This window comes from Sciurus vulgaris (genome assembly GCF_902686455.1).
Source record: "Sciurus vulgaris genome assembly, chromosome: 14".
In the NCBI taxonomy this organism is placed as follows: Eukaryota; Metazoa; Chordata; class Mammalia; order Rodentia; family Sciuridae; genus Sciurus; species Sciurus vulgaris.
In genome coordinates, this window is record NC_136475.1 from 45,697,215 (window position 1) to 45,718,098 (window position 20,884).

The 20,884-nt window shown below is 37.1% G+C and overlaps 2 protein-coding genes across 2 annotated transcripts in view; one reads left to right on the plus strand and one right to left on the minus strand.

The window, feature by feature from the left end:
- COMMD1 (copper metabolism domain containing 1) overlaps nucleotides 1-4,533 on the minus strand; it is a 142,534-nt gene extending 138,001 nt beyond the window's left edge. Inside the window, exon 1 of the mRNA XM_079109741.1 lies at nucleotides 4,431-4,533. The gene's annotated coding sequence lies outside the window, so the exon portion shown is untranslated. The remainder of the gene's footprint in view (nucleotides 1-4,430) is intronic.
- An 84-nt stretch (nucleotides 4,534-4,617) lies between these two features.
- Nucleotides 4,618-20,225, plus strand: CCT4 (chaperonin containing TCP1 subunit 4). The gene is made up of 14 exons (XM_079109712.1): nucleotides 4,618-4,874; nucleotides 8,126-8,178; nucleotides 9,186-9,275; nucleotides 11,239-11,347; nucleotides 12,085-12,227; nucleotides 13,252-13,373; nucleotides 13,700-13,832; nucleotides 15,653-15,792; nucleotides 16,793-16,889; nucleotides 16,969-17,079; nucleotides 17,196-17,326; nucleotides 17,717-17,951; nucleotides 19,347-19,460; nucleotides 20,013-20,225. Exons 1-14 carry the CDS (start codon nucleotides 4,748-4,750, stop codon nucleotides 20,025-20,027), a joined length of 1,620 nt encoding a protein of 539 aa, XP_078965838.1. The 5' UTR covers nucleotides 4,618-4,747; the 3' UTR covers nucleotides 20,028-20,225.
- The last annotated feature ends 659 nt before the right edge of the window (nucleotides 20,226-20,884 follow it).

Genomic DNA, 20,884 nt, shown 5'->3' on the forward strand with positions numbered 1-20,884 from the left:
GGTCCACTTTTGGTAGGCCTGTTAATGGAGGTTCTAGTGGGCATGGATCCTGTCTGGTCCCTGGGTAAACTGAACAGCCCCTGGAACCTTGGTCAGTAGGGCTGGTGTTGGAGTTATGGTCTGCTCCAGGGTTTGCAGTCAATGGGGCTATGACCAGGTGCACGGATTGGTGTGGCTTCCCTGGTAAGCCTCCTTCTGGGTCACTGGGTAAGACCCTGAGCAAGTAACATGAAACCCTAACCATGGGTGAGAGGGTTTGGAACCAAGTTACAGGGCTGTTTCAGGGTCTATAGCAAAGACTGAATTCTTTAGGCAGGCCTGCTTCTTGGGGTATGGATGGTCATGTTACCCTCTGGGTCTCTTTATGGCTACTACTACTCTCAGACCACAGCTGAGAAGGATTAGAGCAGAGACTGGGAGTTATTTCAGGGTTTGCTATGGGACTGATGATGGCAGGCCTGTTATCTGAGATACAGACATGACTCCTCCCAGGCCTATTGGCAGAAGGTCCTGGTAGTAGGACCTGGGCTGAATGATGTTATAGCCAAGTCCACAGGGAAATGGGGTCATTTCCAGGCCTGGAGCTGGGACCTGGGTCAATGAGTCTGCAACTTGGCCTTGGTTCTGCCCCCTCAAAATATCCTTTCTGTATCTGGGGCTCTACCAGAGTTTCATAACCTCCTACATCTGGCATTTTTGTCTATGGATGACTGCAAAATTATTGTTGCTGTGGGAGAGGCACAGTTTCCAGTCCACCATTTTGCTACCATTATTCTCATAGTGAATGACTCTTCAGTCTCTTTTATTCATAATTCCATAGTGTTCCTTTTTTTTTTTTTTTTTTTGATACCAAGGATTGAACCCAGGGGCACTTAACCACTGAGTGACATCCCCAGCCCTTTTTATTTTATTTTATTTTATTTTTTTGAGACAGGGTCTTGCTAAATTGCGTAGGGCCCCACCAAGTTGCTGAGGCTGGTCTTGAACTTGTGATCTCCCTGTCTCGGGCTCCAGAAACCCTGTAATAACAGGGGTGTGCCACCACACCCAGCCCCATCCTAGATTTTACTGATTGCATCTTCATGCCATCATTTTGAAAAATATATTCTTCTATTCTTGCATTTCCTGTAAATCTAGGTAGTTTGATCTAGGAAACCATCTCTTTTTTTTTATTTTTTGTATCTTTATTTTTTATTTATTTTTATGTGAGGCTGAGGATTGAATCCAGTGCCTCACACATGCTAGGCAAGCACTCTACCACTGAGCAACAACCACAGTCCGGAAACCATCTTAATTAGAATAATATTCACCTCACTTTTCATGTTGTGCGCCACTGCATGCTGGACCCCCAAAACAATAATCATTTATTTTGTTTATAAATTTGCAACCTTGCAGTATTTTTTTTTAAATTTTTTTGTAGTTGTAGATGGACAGCATGCCTTTATTTGTTTTTATGTGGTGTTAAGGATCGAATCCAGTGCCTCACATGTGCTAGGCAAGCACTCTGCCGCTGAGCTACAGTCCCAGATGCTCTTGATAGTACTATGATAAGTAAAGATTAGTTCATTCCCCTTTTCAGATAGAAAAGCAATCACAAAACTTCTAAGTTTTCTAGCACCCTTCATTTTTTGTTGTTTGTTCATTGTTTGGTTTTTTTTGAGACTGAGTCTCACTACCTTGTCAGGCTAGTCTCAACCTCTTGGGCTCAAGCAATCTTCCTGCCTCAGCCTCTTGAGAAGCCTGGACTACCTTGTGCACACCAATGTTGTGGGGCACAACTCAAGAACAGACTGATCACCACTGAGAAGTCCAAATTTGACAGTTAGCCAGCCAGCTGACTGTCTCACAAAATAGCTATTGGGAGAACAGCCTTGAGTGTATAGTTGCAGGGGTTTTTATACCATCATTCGGTACATCAATTGTAAGTGTCTGTTGCTATGATTTAAAACTACAAACTAACATCATGAGATCTAAAATCATAAGCAGAAGGGGAAATGGGTCAAAATGACCTTAGTTGGGTACAAGTTAAAGAATGGGTACTGACATGTAGACAATCATTGCTGACAGGGTACATTGTCCAAGAAAAATAGGAACAGAAAAGAGAACAATTTTATATTATATAAGAATTGCCATTTTGTGTTGCCAAACATCTATGCTTAGCAACTGTTGATGGGTACAGAGGTCGGTTATTCTCACAGGAGAAGCATTTTCTACATAACATGGAGTCTCAGGGTAAAATGGAGTTTGTTTACTCATTGTCCATATATATAGCCTGGCCCAAAAATTTCCATGGAGTCAAATATGTCAACCAGTCACAACCAACACACCCAGCTTCTTCCATGGTTTTTCCTTTTCCCATTTTCAGATAGATATATTATAATCAGGAGTTTATAAAGTGACAAAAATGGAAAATAAAAACCTTTCATGCAAAGTCAATATATTTAATGAAAATAGGATCCTGCTTCATATGAACCTTAATGCGGAAAAAAAAAATTAAGCAAACAGCATAGCTTAGGAAAAACAAGTCTTAAAACTGGCCTCAGTAACAAACTCCTGTAGAGAAGAAATACAAAGTACAAAGTAATGATAAAATTGTCTTTGAAAGGGAGTGAAAACCTTAGATTACAGACAGACATCCCTCTCTCTTTTTCTGTATCTAACTAGTACCTGACTTATTTCAATTACTAAAGAGGTCTAGGATGTGGAAGATTATCCTTTCAAGAGAGAATCTTCATTTTGGTTAGCCAAGTGATGTTTTGTAAAATACAATATATTAAAGAATTTCTATAAGGCTATTATTTATTGACAAATTCCTACATTTGCCTTATATCTGCACGGATCTGTTAGGAGAGTTAGTTGTTATTGTTTGTTTTTTGCAGTGCTGGGGATAGAACCAAAGGCCTTGAACATGCTGAGTGAGCACTCTACCACTGAGCTATATCCCCATTTTTAAGAGAGTATTTTAAAAATATTTCTGTCCTTTAATAGTGACAATGCTTTTTTTTTAATATAAAGTACCCTACACAAGCTTTTAATATTTGTTGAAATCCTATTCTAATGGAGAATAATGTACATCAACACTTTAACACAAGCAAAATTTTAGCATTTGTTTATTGCTTAATCCCAGGAACAACAATCCCAATGTTAGTTGACATGGAAAAAGAAAAAAAAAAATGTGTATAACTTGAAAGATTTCAAGAAAGTAAAACAATTGTCATACCCATGGAGGTGTCCCAAGAAACCAATAAGATCAGTTTTCAAATTCTCCTTTCTTCTGTGGCTGATAGGTCTACTCCTTACACTGATGGAACTAGAGCTTAATAAGCCTCTATAGATTACCTAGTTCAACCTTCCTATTTTATAGAGGAATAAAGTAAGACTCAGAGAACTTAAGTGGTTTAACCAAGATCACAATGGCAATAAACAGTAGAGCTGGCACTCAAACCCAAAACTTTCAGACCCTCAAATTTATGCTATCTCCATTATCACATACTTGTTTCTATCATATTACATAAGTTGTTTAAACAAAAAATCAGAATATTTATGGGCTACATGGGAGTAAATTGTTCCTTTGAAGACAAGTTTATCCCAAAAGTTTATGGATCACACAGACCTAGGAAGTTCATCTCCTAGAGTTAATAGCCTGCTTGAGTGTAAAAACACCTCATAATCACAGCATTACGTCCTTGGAACAATCGTCCTTCAACCTACGGCAGACATCTATCACTTTATGGGGGCTTAATACTGAATGAACCTCCTACAAAAATCTCCCTATTCACATACAGTGGTAATGGGAAATCAGCAGGTTAGACATGACAGTCCTTGCTCTGTATTGGAATAGTGCTTCCATCTACTTTTACTGGTTTATCTTGGGCTTCAGTTATCACACCAAGCAAAGATAATAATACCTATTTCACAGGATTATTGTCGAGGATTAAATGAGATAAAATGTGTAAAACTTTAGCATTTTGCTTAGCAGGTTAGTGAACTAAATAATTGTTATTGTAATGTTTAGGATCCCTAAGAGTCAGTGGCTACGTCGTGGAGGAGAAACTAGTGTATGACGAGTGGGTTGTACTAACTGGACAGACAGTCCTTACTTGACAGGTAGTCATAAATTCAAATCTTTAAAATTCTCTGGCATTTAACCAGGATATATTTAAGCATATATAAAAACCAGTACGAAACAACTAACCCTAACACTTAAAGGAAAACCTTCACCCATCGCAAATCGCTCTCCTCCGACTTCCTTTCAAACTGAACAAAATAGAATAGGACTCAAGCAGACAGCTGACTAAAGGAAGTCTGAACTACCAATTCCAGAGCAAAACTGGCGCGCGACGACTGCCGCAATAAGACCACACTGTTAGCGGAAGGGACCTCAGAGTCGCGGAGGGTGGAGTGGGAGATGTGGTGTCCCCAACACTCGCCTATAAAAATGGCGCTTTGCCATGGGGCGTCGCGTGAATGTGCCCCATCGCGCTTGAGCTCCCTTCGCCCTGGAATGACAGCCCGTAAGCCCGAATGCGGCGCGCCACTGCCTCAACCGGCGCGCGACGGGCAGCCTCTTACGTCAAGCCAGCGACGGCCACCAGACAAGCCCCTTCTTCACCTCCGCCCCCTCCCGGCGCAGGCGCTCTTTTCTCGAAGGTTCGTGAAGGCGGTGGGCGCTTACCGTTACTCAGGCCGGTCCGAATCCGCATCCATCCGCCCTTCCTGAACCCAGGCAGACTTAGCCAAGTTTGCCATGCCAGAGAACGTGGCACCCCGGAGCGGGGCGCCCGCTGGGGCTTCTGGCGGCCGAGGGAAAGGTGCCTATCAGGACCGCGACAAGCCGGCCCAGATCCGCTTCAGCAATATTTCCGCTGCCAAAGGTATCACCCCCTTCCCATCCAACCCCAAACCTGATCCTCGCGGCGGTATGGGGTCGAGTTTTGCTCTCACCCTGATCTTGGGTGGGTATGGCCAGGGCCCACTTCTGTTTCTTCAAGGTGGTCCTTTCCCAGTAGAAGTACTGTGAAGGGATTCTTTCTGTGTGGGGGGCCTTTGTGTGTGTGTGTGGTGTCAGTAATTTCCCACCCCGCCTGAGGAGGCCTTTGGGCCTGTCCCTTTCTGGATTTTAGTCGTCCGTTGTTTTCCGCCAGGGCTTTGTTTAATCACGGTGGAGCCGAAAGCATTGCAGTCTAGACTGTCGGAGACTGCCTGCAGCGTCTCCTTATCTGCTTAATGAACCCACTGACTGTTGCTTGCACAGTATTTTTCAGCTGTCTTATTACTTTTTTAAAAATCTAAGTAAACTTCCCTCGGCACAATTATTGGGACTATTTGGGTAACCTTCGCGTTTAAACTGGGGTGGGACCTATTATGTGGTGTGGGGGAACTGACCCACCTTTAGGGGAGTGATTATGGAACGCTACTTTGTGCTTGTGTTATCTCTGCCCTTTCTTAGTTCTTAAAGAATAATACGGCAAATAGTGGGAGATCAAAAAGACCTGTTTCTTTCTCTGTTTATGTGACTTTGTGACCTTTAATCTCTGAACCAAGATTTCCTTACCCATAAAATTGAGGTGGAAGTGTTTGCATTTTTTTGAGTTACTAGGACTAATAAAAATCGAATTGAATAGCAAAGCAGTGGAAGGAAATGTGAGAACAAAGGCTTAGAGGTCCTGCCTAGGTGTGTATTGAGTATAGTAAATAATTTGGTTTGGAGAAAAAGATACTTAAAGAAGCAGTGAAATTGGAAAAGTAGGTTGGAGCCAGTCTTTAAAGACCTGGTGTCCTGCAAAGTGTTTATTCTTATCTCCAGCAGGCTACAGATCATTCTTCAGTGGAATGAAGTAATGACTAATTTGTAGAGTTACTGTCCGGATTGAATGTGAATGTGTGTGATACATATAGGTACATAAGCATACATACGCATGTAGGTATGTGGTGTGTGTGTGTGTGTATATGTATATATGTATATATATGAATGATATATATCACACCTTAAAACTACTGACTGTCATTAGTCCAAGTGACTGGGAATGTATGTTGCTAAAAGATAGATGCTGAATGGTCGAAGAAAATATAATTGTATAATTGTTCCTGTTTGGGACTAATGAGTTGAAGAGGTCAGATTAAGCAGATGGTCAAATTCATTTGGAAGTTCAAGAAATAATACCCCTGGAAATTGAGATTGTTGATTTCATGTGTTGTCTATGGAACCATAGTTGAAGTTTACATCGATTAGGGTCGAGTTGTTGAAAGAAACTGAGGCCGTTGGAATGGTCAAGTGATATATGCTATCCTTGATTTTCAACAAACAAGATACAAAATGGGAAATATACTCTAGTAACATTTCAAACATCAGTGCACAAAGACTTGAAAAAGAACAAAGGAGGTATGCCTGTAGGAAGAAAAGGACACTTAGATTATCTAAGAACCTAATCCACAGATCTTAAGTCGGGAGATGGCAGAGAGGAAAAGGCCATAACTAGTTTCTCTGAGTCAGACAAAATCCTTTTGACAAAATCTCAGTTGAGAAAAACGTCTACCATTTTATTTTAATTCTAGGAGCCACCACAACAACAAAGATGAGAATACTATTTGTTGAGGAAAACAGCACACACCCAAAAGTAATAGTTTTAGTACCGTTCAGCATGAATCATTTAAGTTTTGTACCTACTTATGCCACATCATTTTTGTTAAACTTCAGACACTTTCAGAGATGTAAGAAGTCTAGAATACAATGTTAATATGGATAACATTTTTCCAGGGTGTTCACATTGATAAAGATCGAAGCATTCTTAAGAGTTTCTCTTGTAAAATTGTGGTATGCAGGTCCAGTAAAGTCACCTGAAGTTGTAGTATTCACCAAAGTTTTACAAAATGAGTAAAATAATAGTTTTAAAATTATACAAAGTATGTTCTGCTAATTTTTTTTTTTTTTTTTTTTCGATGTTGAGGATTGAGCCCAGGGCCTTGTGCTTGTGAGGCAAGCATTCTGCCAACTGAACTATATCCCCAGCTCCTCTGCTAAATTTTTGAAGATTATTGCTAGGTCATGGCACATCCCTGTATTCCCAGCAACTCAGGAGACTGAAGTATGAGGATCACAAGTTCAAAGCTAGCCTCAGCAACTTAGTAAGATCCTGTCTCACCATAGAAAATGAAAAGGGTTGAGGAGTTCAGGGATAGTTCAAGGATAGAACATCCCAGGGTCCAATCCCCAGTACCAACAAATAAATAAGATTGTGTGTCATTGTTCACACTGTATGTGTGATAGCATTTGCTAGTTGTGGAGAATAGAAGAATGACTAAGGAGGCAATCTGTTTTATGTATTGGAGGTGCAGTGGTATGTGAAAAGGTGGAAAGAACTAATCATTTGTCCTGAACTAGTCAAAGAAAAGAGGAGAGTACTGTTTCTCAATTCTAATTCTCTTAGAAAAATAAGTGAATTAATAAAATAGAAATGTCCTCATGGATATATAAATAGGAGCATAACTTTGGAATTATAAGTCCTATCTAGAGATGTTTCATGACATGCTGATGATGACTAAAGACCATGATTTGAGAGTTTATTTTAATTTTGTTGGTTGGTGTAGTGTTCTACAGCATTTTTAGGGGTTATACCACTAAGGTTTGCTCTGTTGACAGTGTTAATGTTAATTTCTCCTGTGAGCCATGTATATAACTTGTTTATATTACTGAACAAAACTCAAGTTTTTGATCTCAAAGATTATGTTCTTGGGAGGAAAGAAAAGTAAACAAAGGAATTACATAGTAAGTTAGGAAGTCTAGTCTTTTGTTGGCTTGTTCCTTTTTAAAGGAATAGAGAAAATAACGCAATCCTCAGTCAGCTTGTAACTAGATTGTACCCTTTTGATGCTTAAAGGAATCCTTAGAAAGTATTCTGCCAGAGGCAGAGCATAAATATGATGCAGAATGCCTATAACAAAAATGTGAAGCATTATAAACTTAGTAATAAAGAGTACTGTTTTCCTATGTTATTATTAGACATGAATTTTCTTTAGTGTACATAGTATATTATTGTATACCACACCCTGTCAAGGACAAAAATGATTATTTGAAAGGAGAAACACTGATTTTTTAATGGTTTATTTCTTTTTTCCCCTTTTATAGCGGTTGCTGATGCTATCAGAACAAGTCTTGGACCAAAAGGAATGGATAAAATGGTAAAAAGCAAAATCATTGAATACTTACTAAACACCACTATTTGTACTACTTGATATGAAGGGTTAAGATGTGCTGTTTAAAATTTTCTTTAAAAATGTTAAAGTACCCTGAGAGTTCAAAGGAAGGAGAGATTATTTTGAAGTGAACAGGACTTAATTCATATTTTGTTGGATGCTTTTTAAACAATGAGAGTGCAATACACAAAAGTAGTTAAAAAGTAATTTTGTAGTTAAATGGAAAGTATGTCCAGGTGTCAGGGCTTGAGTTCCTGTGGATGAAACTGCCCTGGTAAGGGTCTACGGGATTTTAGTTGTGTTTTGGTTAACTTGCAGCATAAAATAAATACATTTCAGTAACTTGAATGATAAACGCTCAAGTTCAATGCTAATACCCAAAAAAGAAAGAGAAAACAACATATCATGTACTCTGGATGAAATAAGATTATTATTTCCTCTGGCTTCTGAATCCTTAAGTCTCCTACGATTGTTTTTGTCCTTTTAAAGGATACTATGAAATAAGCTACTTGAGTTAACCACATTACATAGTTCTGTCTTCTTCGACATCTGGTGGAAAGGGTGTTTCTAATAGTATGAAACCAGAAATGATAATGGGTTTTTTTGTTTGTTTGTTTTTTCCCTAATTTTTAGTTTTAGATGGACACAATGCTTTTATTTATTTTTATGTGGTGCTGAGGGTTGAATCCAGTGCCTCACACATCCTAGTCAGGTCCTCTATCACTGAGCTGCAACTCCAGTCCCCATAGTGATTCTTTGTAATATCTTTTTTTTCCTCTTTCATGTGTGTATATTCCTTCACTTTTAAAGTACTCTGAACAAAGCCAGTTATTTCTTTCATAAAGTTAAGACTATTCTTAGATGATTTTACCAATGTAAGGAAAGAATTTGAAATTAAACTGTGTAGACATAAATTAACTTCTCTGAGCATTAAATTTAGTAGAACTTTAATGGTATTATATTCAAATATAACTTAAAATAACATTTTCCAGATTCAAGATGGAAAAGGTGATGTGACCATTACAAATGATGGAGCCACCATTTTGAAACAGATGCAAGTGTTGCATCCAGCAGCCAGAATGGTAAGTATAATTATAGGTAAAGTTTGTTTTAGTGTATTGTTTGATATTTGATAAAGTTTAATTTATTTGGTAAAGAGTTAAATTTGTTTATTTAACTACATGATACCATTTAAATATGGTAAATTTTTTTTTCTGTTAACTAGGTATAGTTTAAGAATATTTTGTGTCTCTTCAGTGTGATAGTAAAAGATGAGTCACCTTGTCCATAGGAATGTGCCATACATTTGAGAAGGGGGAGATAAAAACATAAATTGTACTTTTTTTAATGTAGGTTATTAGTTTAATAAGTGTTTGCTGAAAGATAAGAAAATGCTTTTGTATTTGTAGTGCTAGGGATTGAACCCAGGACCCCACAACATTCCAACCAGAGAACAAAATAATTTTAATTGTATGTAAAATAAATTCTGTCAAAATTTATACCAACAGGGCTGGGAGGTGGCTCAGTGGTAGAGAACTTGTTTGGTATGTGTGAGGCTCTGGGTTTGATCCTCAACACCACATAAAAGTAAATAAATAAAATAAAGGTGTTGTGTCCACCTGCAACTAAGAAATTTTTATTTTATTATTTTTGTTTATTTATTTATTAATTTATTTATTGTGTGATGCTGGGGATTGAACCCAGGGCCTTGTGCTTGTGAGGCAAGCACTCTACCAACTGAGTTATATCCCCAGCCCTAATTTTTTTTTTTTTTTTAAATTTACACTGATGTTTATTTAAAATACCAATTTAAAAAAGGGTTAAAATGATGATTCTCATTTCAAGGGAGAAGTTATATCAGGGGGATTTTTAAAAAGGCCATATCTATTAAAATGTTCTGCTAGATACAGGTGTGTCTGCCTATAGTCCCAGGCATTCATGCTGAAGCAGGAAAATCCCTTGAGTTTAGGAGTTCAAAACCAGCCTAGGCAACATAGTAAGCTACTCATCTCGAAATAAAAAGGCCCTTTTGTTTTATAAAGGTGACTTTTAAAATGAATCAGATTGTACTCATGTGGGGTGAGTTCTGATAAACTTGGTAAAGGACTTTAAAATGATACTCCATCCTTATTGGGAATGCCTCATTTCATAGCTTCCAAGACTGTAGGTTCCTACAATACAACATTGTTGCATTTTGGTGCTGGAATACTTTACCACTAATCTACATCCCCATTCCCTTTTATCTTGAGACAGTCTCATTAAGCTGCTTAGGGCCTCACCCTCCCAAGTTGCTGGGATTATGTATGCCACCCCATCTGGCATCATCAATACTTTGGGTTTTTGTTTGTTTTTGTTTTGTTTTGATATTGGGGATTGAACCAGAAGCACATACCCACTGAGCCACATCCCCAGACCTTTTATTTTGAGACAAGGTCTTGCTAAGTTGCTGAAGCTGGCTTTGAACTTGTGATCCTCTTGCCTCAGTCTCCCAAGCTGCTGTGATTACAGGCAGCATCACCATGTCCAGCCATTGATGCTTTTTGACTGCAACTTTTGAGAGAATTTTTTGAGAACTTCTCTTTACAATTCATAGTCTGAACCAGAAATCATAATATGGCTTTGTATAAAATTTTATAAGGAATGTCTCAGCTGGGTACCGTGCTGCATACCTGTAATCCCATCCCCTTGAGAGGCTGAGACCAGAAATTGTGAGTTCAAAGCCAGACTCAGGAAAGGTGAGGCACTAAGCAATTCAGTGAAACTCTGTCTCTAAATAAAATGCAAAATAGGGCTGGAGATGTGGCTCAGTGGTCAAGTGCCCCCTGAGTTCAATCCCCGGTACACCCCCACCTCAAAAAAAAAAAAAGAGGCGGTCTTGTACCACAATTGTACAGCTTTCATTTTTAAATGAAATTCAAGTCACACGACAAACCAGAAGGCAAAATTATATTGAATCTTCAAATTCGGTTTGTCACTGATGTGATAATTTGATGTTATTGGGTTCTCATTTTTTTACTGAGCCACTTGGCATGTTCTGTTCACTAGCTGGTGGAGCTGTCTAAAGCTCAAGATATAGAAGCAGGAGATGGCACCACATCAGTGGTCATCATTGCTGGCTCTCTCTTAGATTCCTGTACCAAGCTTCTTCAGAAAGGTAGGTAGGAGATAATTTGTTACTGAAAGTTTAAAAAAAATAATAAATTAGAGAAAACCAAGTTATTTTTAAGAAATACAGTACTTAAGATTTAGTTTGAAATAGCTGCTCTTTTTACTAGGAACTTTTAGATTTTGCTGTTTTGCTTCTGGTTTTTGCCAGATCTTTTTTTTCTTCTTCTTCTTCTTTTTCTTTTTCCATGTGGTACTTAGAGTTTTGATTTTTAGAAATGAAGTGGCAGTATTATTAATCTTAAGACTCTTAAGATATGATTTGGAAGGAAATACTAGGGATCTTTGTTAAATAATGTTTAATCATAGTAGTGATTCTCTAGTTACTGACTCTTATGTGGACATGTGATGTTTTGAAAAGTTATAGAACTTGATTTTGATCTTAAGTATCCACATGAATTTGTAATTGATGTTTCAGATTAAGTGGAAGTAAATTATTAACCAAGGTTAGCAGTTAAAGTTATATAAACCTTGATGTTTCTAACTGAAGTGTAAATTAGTTTGTATTAAGAATATTCATGGACTGGGAAAATATACATAGCTCAGTGCTGTAGCACTTGCCTAATGTGTGAGGCCCTGGGTTCAATCCCCAGCACTACAAAAAAGAAAGAAAGAAAGCAAGAAAGGAAAAAGCATTTGTGAGTGATATTTTAATGAGTAGAATAATTTGAAGAAGTAATACAGATTTTCTGTTACAATAAATAACTAGACTTTCATAAATGGCAGGGATTCATCCAACCATCATTTCCGAGTCATTCCAGAAAGCTTTGGAAAAGGGTATTGAAGTCTTGACTGACATGTCTCGACCTGTGGAGCTGAGTGACAGAGAAACTTTGTTGAATAGTGCAACCACTTCATTGAACTCAAAGGTGAGACAAGCACTAAGGAGTAGTTGTCAAATTAAGTCTTGAGAGACTAGGTAACTAAATTGTAAAACTGAATTGGTTTAAATTATGAGATGAAATAATTGATAAGACTAACAAAAAAAGTAATATGTACCATGTCCATTTCCAGTTTTTCATTTAATGCATTTTAACACCATTTTTTTAAAGCGAAATACTTCTAATTTGCTACACTTTTTTAAACTGCAATACCTGTGCTTTTTTTGTTTGTTTGTTTGTTTTTTGTTACAGATTTAAAACAGTGACGAGCTTTTACATTTTGGGGGAAATATAAAATGAAATATAAAAATTTCAATATTAAATCCACATATTCATTTTCTTTAAATGTTAATGGAAAGCTAGATAGTGTTAGTGGCACTAAGTGATGTTGAGTGGCCCCCAGAACTAATATATAGTATAATGGTTATAAGCACTAGTTATAGAGTCTACACTGTTTTTGTTCTTTGCTGGCTTCACGATTTAACTAAGTTTTGTGACTTTGGGCATATGACTTGGCCTTGTTTTAGTGCATCTGTTAGCTCAGTGGCAGAGGCCTGGAAAAAAGAAGAGAGTGAGTGTATGAGGTTAATAATATGTAAAGTGCTGCAGTCACTGCCTGTATATAATAAGTGACCAGTGAATGTTAACCATTATCTGTTTTTGCCAGCCCCTCAGTATTAAGGGTACATGTATGTAACTTGATCACATGTTTGTTTTAGGTAGGAAACCTCTACATAAAATTAGTAGGATGCTTTTTTGGATGTCCTGTAAAACTTTTTTGGTAATCTGGATGGTCCCAAATACTATATTAATAGAAAAGAAAAACAGGTGTTTTTATTCTGTGCCTGGTGACTGCCTGACTGGAAAAGGCAGTTTTATATACAGTGTCCAATCATGTGGATCCCTTTCCCATCCCAAAGAAAGGTGATTAGGATTTTTTGAATATCTTTGTCATTGAAAAAGTATTTTTTTTTATACCCTGATAACTGGTTTTTATTTTTAATAATTATAGGTTGTCTCTCAGTATTCAAGTCTGCTTTCTCCAATGAGTGTAAATGCAGTGATGAAAGTGATTGATCCAGCCACAGCTACTAGTGTAGATCTAAGAGATATTAAAATAGTTAAGAAACTCGGGTAAGCATCTCTATTTATAACTTTTATATTGCCAACAATTAATCTGGTTAAATGAAAAGTACCTAGGTGAAAGTCCAAAAGCTTGCTTGCTTTCCAGTTTCTGTTTTCTTAAGAACATACGTTAATTTGGGAATTTCAAACTGTTACTTATATTCCCTTATATTCCTTATATGATGGTAGGACAGTAGGGGATCAGAGTTCTGGGAATGGGATACTAATGGAGGCTGAAGCATGTTTCTTTGGACTGATGATTTTTAATCTGCTCAAAATCTGTTAAACTTTCATATTTCTTACCACTTCTAAACTTTTTTTTCTTTTTTTTTAAGTGGAACAATTGATGACTGTGAATTGGTGGAAGGACTAGTTCTTACCCAAAAAGTGGCAAATTCTGGCATAAACAGAGTCGAAAAAGCTAAGATTGGGCTTATTCAATTTTGTTTATCTGCTCCCAAAACAGATGTAAGTAGATTCCAAAAGAAACTGGTTTCCTATTTATTGTTTGACTTTATACTAATTCATACATTTAGTCATTAAAATAAAGATAGAAAAGACTGCTAGGTATAGTGGTACATGCTTGTAATCCCAGCTGCTCAGGATGCTGAAGCAGGAGAATTGCAAATTTGAGGCCAGCCTGGGCAACTTAGTGAGCTCTCACTCAAAAATTAGAAAAGTCTAGGCACAGTGGCACATGCCTGTAATCCCAGTGACTCGGGTGGCTGAGGCAGGAGGGAATTGTGAGTTCAAAGCTAGCCTCAGCAACTCAGCAAGACTGTATCTAAATAAAACATAGAAAAGGACTGGGATGTGGCTAAGTGGTTAAGTGCCCCTGGGTTTCAATCCCTGGTACCAAAGAAAATTTTAGAAAGGGATGAGGACATAGCTCAGTGGTCTCAATCATTCCACGTTACCTTTAGAAAAGAGAGGGGCTGGGGCTGGGGCTTAGTGGCAGAGCATTTGCCTAGCACGTGTAAGGCACTGGGATCGATCCTCAGCACCACATAAAAATAAACAAATAAAGGTATTGTGTCCATCTACAACAACAAAAAATATTTAAAAATAAAAGAAAAAAAATGCTGATACTAGTGATTTTTTTTTTTTTAAAGAAATCTTGACCTAGGTAGCTAAGTGGTAGAGTGCTTATATAACCTGTGCAAGACTCTGGCTTAATCCCTAACACCAACAAAACAAACAAAAACCTATAGATTTCATATGGGTCAGTAAATTGAGACAAAAATAGTGTTGTTATCACCGGTGACAAGTCCATAGCCTTAAATATTCATTGAACTTCTGTAATATATATACACTTCACATTAGAAGGTAAATTGTGATTGGAAATATATATCAAATAAAAATAGGTAAGTTACAATTGTTCATGGAAGTTTTATATTTTTTTCGTATCTTTTTGAAAACATTAACTTCACCTGGGCAGTAGCTTTCAGATGTTTCTTGTATAAATTCAACCTTAAATCAGTTTACTATGCATATTATGAGGAAATTTATTTTTACTTAAGATATTCCAGTATCTATTAGTGTGAATGCCATTCTCTAGAAGAGGTGGGTAGCATCTCAGATTTGCTTTCATAATTCCTTGAGCTAGTGTACCGTTTTCCTGTTCTGTATTTTGCCCATATAAAAATAAATGTAGTTTAATGTGGTAACATGGATGGCTTTCAACTTGTTGATCTTCTTTCAACTGGCTGATCTTCCTGCCTCAGCCTCCCAAGTGGCTGGGATTACAGATGTGCATCTCTGTGCCCTGCACTTTTTGAAAAATCACAGAGTAAAAAGGATGCAACTAAAATTATTTGTTCATATGTGTTGTGGGGGGAGATTATGTGAAAAAGATTGCCATTCCTACATTCTTTGATTATCAAAAATTTTGGGATTTTGTTTTTGTTTTTTGGTACTGGGGATTAAACCCAGGGGTGCTCTGTCACTGAGCTATTTTGAGACAGGGTCTCGCTAAGTTGATTAGGGCCTCACTATATTATTGAGCCTGGCCTCGAATTTATGATTCTTTTACCAAGCCTCCCAAGTTGCTGGGATTATAGGCGGATTCCAAGCTTAAAATTTTTTATATAAGACAGCAGTGGATATAATTGAGAGTAAAAGACCCAAGTTAGTGTGTATGTGTATATTTCCAGGCTTTTCTATGTATGTCTATATAATTTGTTTTGTATGATTTTCATTGACTTTATATATAATAATTTCACTTGAAAGTCTTTTCATTTGAAATTCCTTAATTGTATATATTATTAATAAGTTCTCTTTCTAAACAGATGGATAATCAAATAGTAGTTTCTGACTATGCCCAGATGGACCGAGTGCTGCGAGAAGAGAGAGCCTATATTTTAAATTTAGTGAAGCAAATTAAAAAAACAGGATGTAATGTCCTTCTGATACAGAAGTCTATCCTAAGGTGGGACTCTTGTTTTGTTCATCCCCTAATTATAATTGGTTTTGGATAACTACTAGCTGATTCCCAGGGTTTTGTGCAGGCCAGGCAAATTGCTGAGGCTAGCTTCAAACTTGGGATGCTCCTGCCTAAGACTCCCAAGTTGCTGAGATTACAGGTGTGTGCCACCAGGGTCTTTAATAGCAAGTAAAAATGGAATGCCTTGTTTTTAAAAAGCTGTTTAAGCTGTGTGCAGTGGGGCTCACCTATAATCCCAGCTACTCAGAAGGCTGAGGCAGGAGGATTAAAAGTTCAAGGCCAGTACTGGGGTTGTAGCTCAATGGTAGAGCGCTTGCTTGCCTACCAAGTGTGAGGCACTGTATTTGGTCCTCAGCATCATATAAAAAATCGAAAAATAAAGGTATCATGTCCATCTACAACCTAAAAAAAAAGATTTAAAAAGTTCAAGGCCAGCCTGGGCTATTTAGAGTCTTTGCTGAGCAAGACTGAGTTCTATTCCCAAATTCCATGAGAGCTAGTGACATTGAATAAATTGCTCCTAAAACAGTTTGTAACAACAGAGATAATTGAAACAAATAGTAATATCTATCGTTTCAGTGTCATAGGGTTGTTAAAAGGATCCTTCTAGATAATTTAGGGGAAAGTGTAAATTTATGGAGTCTGAATCACATTTCTAAATCCATCAAGTATCAGTAAACTTTTAATCAAAAAATGCATCTATTGATGAAGAAAAATGATGACCTAATTCTCTTTCATGTGTTTCAGTGTTTTATGGTGTTAGAAGATCCACTTTTTAAAAGTTTCAGTTGTAGTAATTTGTAATAGATTTGGAAATTGATTTTAGAATTATAGCTTATAAACTTAATGTTTAAAGAATTTTTCTTTACAAATAATTGGCCATTTGAACAACAGTAAAAAAAAAAATTTAAAACTTCCTAAAAGCTGTTGAACAGCAAAATATTTTTTCATTAGCATTAACTAAATACTGATTTTTGTATTTTAGAGATGCTCTTAGTGATCTTGCATTACATTTTCTGAATAAGATGAAGATTATGGTGATTAAGGATATTGAAAGAGAAGACATTGAATTCATTTGTAAGGTAAAATATTAACATCAGTATATATACAGTGTTCATTGATCAAATAAATGAGATAATTTGTGGATTTAATTTTTTTCAGACAATTGGAACCAAACCAGTTGCTCATATTGACCAATTCACTGCTGACATGCTGGGTTCTGCTGAGTTAGCTGAAGAGATCAATTTAAATGGTTCTGGCAAACTGCTTAAGGTAATTAGTATTTATAGCTATTATAATTAAGCTTGCATTCACCTGGGCTGGTTTTAGGTTTTATTTTAGTTTTAACCTTTGCCTCAGATACCTAATTTGAAAGTTGTTTACTAAAGATTACAGGCTGTGCAAGCCCTGGAAAAACTGTTACAATTGTTGTTCGTGGTTCTAACAAATTGGTGATTGAAGAAGCGGAGCGCTCCATTCATGATGCCCTGTGTGTTATTCGCTGTTTAGTGAAGAAAAGGTAATGTAAACATTCACATTGACTAAGTAATATTTTGAACATAAAAACGTCTATATTTTGCTGGGCATGGTGGAACACACCTATATCCAGTGACTCAGCTCACAGATCGAGACACAGGCGGCTGAGGTAGGAGGATTACCAGTTCAAGGCTAGCCTCAGCAACTTGGGAAGGCCCTTGGCAATTTTGTGAAACTCTTGTCTCAAAATTTTAAAAAAGAGGGCTGGGGATGTGACTCTGTGGTAAAGTGTCCCTGGGTTCAATCCCCAAGTAATCCCCTCTTCCCTCCCCCCAAAATTCTATATTTTGGCTATTTTTAAGTATAAATAGCAAATTATTAAAAATAGCTTTCTGTTGGATTAAAACAAGCTAAAAATATTTTGGATTTTCAGAGCTCTTATTGCAGGAGGTGGTGCTCCAGAAATAGAGTTGGCACTACGATTGACTGAATATTCACGAACACTGAGTGGCATGGAATCCTATTGCGTTCGTGCTTTCGCAGATGCTATGGAGGTCATTCCATCTACGCTAGCTGAAAATGCTGGCCTGAATCCCATTTCTACAGTAACAGAACTAAGAAATCGGCATGCCCAAGGAGAAAAAACTACAGGCATTAATGTCCGAAAGGTAATAACATAATATTTTAATTATTGCAGAAAACATTGATTAATATTAAAATATTAAAAACTTAACAATTATAATGGAAGGCTTTGTAGTTAAAAGTAGTATGATTTTTTAATTGAAAAATGATAAGTGTCACAGGTTAACAGGTGCCTTTGAGAATGAAAATGATGCCTTAGTTGGGAAATATTATTTGTTCATTAGTTCTGCCACTTATTGATGTTACTTTTTGTAAGGTATTTAGTCTGTTCTTCAATTTCCTCAATTGGTAAAATAGAGATAATTTTAATAGTTACATCAGATATGTTGTGAGGACTAAATGTATTACTAATACCATGTAAATATTAACCATTTCTCCTGTAGTTGAGCATCAGCTTGTATAGTAAACATATAAAACAGTAATAATACTCTCCATTTTTTAATTAATGCTTAATTGAGACAACATGATGAGGGGTGGAACTAGTAATCAAAGATGTTAGTTTTTGAATGGTACAAAACTGCAAAGGAGGAGAGTACTACCTGGTTAGGGAAAACTTCTATGAAGATGCAACTTTGGTTAGGAGAAGATGAGGAAATGTCAGAGGGAAATAATGTACATGGGAGAGACCAAGAGAGTAATTGCACTTATCTAGAGAAGAGTTCTATGTTGGTGGTATAATAGATATTAAAGTTGGAAAGATAAAAGCTAGAATGAGAAGGCCCTAGAGTATTGAGGCAGGCATTTTTCTTCCAGTGGTGAGATCCACCAAAATTTTGAAAATAAGAGGGTAAACCAATGCAAAAAAAAATTTTTTTTAAAGGAGTGAAAACTGGAGGTAGGGATGCCTGATAAGGCCATAACTAGTTTTCCTGAGATAAAGGATTAGAATGGTATAATAGAGACTTTAAGATAGGAAATAGGAGATGTAAAGGAATAGTAAACCAAACTTGGCCTCTCATTCAGAATTAAAACTCACCATTGATTTAAGCATTGAAGGTCTCAATTTTTTAACTACTATAGTAATCAACCTAGTTCTGCTGGGATGTTTTTTAAAGAAATGATATTTAGAAGTTCTGGAGTTGGCTGGGTGCAGTAGCACAGGTCTGTAATCCCAGTGACTTTGGGATCTGAGGTAGGGGGATTATAAATTCCAGGCCAGCCTCAGCAACATGAGACCTTAATCTACTTAGTGAGACCCCCTTTCAGAATAAAAGGACTGGGGGTTTAGCTCAGTGGTAAAGTGCCCCTGGGTTAAATCCCCAGGACTAAAAAAGATGTGGAAAAGAGCTTAGAATTTCTTACCCTAACCTTACCTAGAATGAAGAAAAAACTAGATTTAAAAAGGTCTTAGCATTGTGATGACAGGTTGGTTGCCAATGTATATAATTAAAAGCACTTTCAAAGCAACTTGTGATTTGCAGGGTGGTATTTCCAACATTTTGGAAGAAATGGTTGTACAGCCCCTGTTGGTTTCAGTCAGTGCTCTGACCCTAGCAACTGAAACTGTCCGGAGCATTCTGAAAATTGATGATGTGGTAAGTATATATAGGTTGTAAATTGCCCTGCAAGTTTAGTTTTATTGATAAATGTTTATTGTCAAGGTGATAACTGTTTATAGGGTGGGGTTGTGGCTCAGTGGTAGAGTGCTCGCCTGGCATGTGTGAGGCTCGGGGTTTGATCCTCAGCACCCCCTATAAATAAATAAATAAAATAAAGGTCCATCCACAATTGAAAAAAAATTTAAAGAATAAAACAGTTTATAGTTTTGTTTTGTTTTGTTTCCTCACCTATACAAATGAGAGGAAGCGAGGTACATTCATACTCATATGATCCCAGCAACTCAGGAGGCTGAGGCTGGAGGATGGCAGGTTCAAGGCCAGCCTGGGCAACTTAGCAAGACCCTTTCTCAAAATAAAAAACAAAATGAACTGGAGATACGTATGGTTCAGTGTTAAAAGTGTCCCTGGGTTCAATCCCCAGTACCAGAAAAGAATGATGAGGGGGAATTTGGATGATTGATTTAAAATGTCTTCCAACCCTAAGATATTATCATTATAGGTTTTTAAACCTAAATTATTTCTTTTCAGGTAAACACTCGATAATCTGGATAACATTGGCTGGCTGCCACCATTTGGGCCACCAATACTGTGATTAAAGTGGAAGAAGATGGCCTTGGTGTTCCTTGTTGTCTAGAAGATTGTTCCTCTGAATTCCTGGGCTTTGTCTTCTAGTTTGCATTTGCCTGAAATTGTATTGAAACACTTTAATGAAAAAATTTAAATATTTGGTTTCAAACAACAGATTAATTCCCTCCCAATGTTGCATTAATTCTGATACTTTTAAAAAGCCTATATAAGAAATGTTTGCTTTTACATTGACTTTCTTAGGGCTTAATCCTGGGTACATTCCTTATTCCATATCCTACTTACACGCTTACCCATTCATTGATGTAAATTTTTTAAAGTATTTAGAAGAAAAAAATGGTCCACTGATAAATGCCCCTTAGTATAAAAAACATGAAAATATCCCTTTACCATCTATTACTTTTCCCTAAGAATAACTATTATTCATTGGAGGAGTCCTTCTAGAAATAAAAATACATGCTGAACTGGGTGTGTAGCTTAGTTGTACAGTGCTAACCTAGTATGCACAGGGCCTTGTGTTCAATCCCCAGCACCGTACACATAAAACATGCATATATGTAGGATCAAAAGGAATTTTTAATCAGTATGCCAATTTTAAAAATCTTGATTGCCACTGTCTGATCCATGAATAGTATAAGATCCAAGTACTCTTCCCCTTGCTTTAGCCACTTGCCATTGTTCTCCCACACATATTGGCTAGTAATTGTTTTAAAGTTGTCAGGCCATACTTTTTCCTGAAGTGAGTTCCTTGATCAGAAACAGTGCTATAGCAGTGCATAAGCATTGTTACACAGGTGGTAGTTCTGGCAGAAATA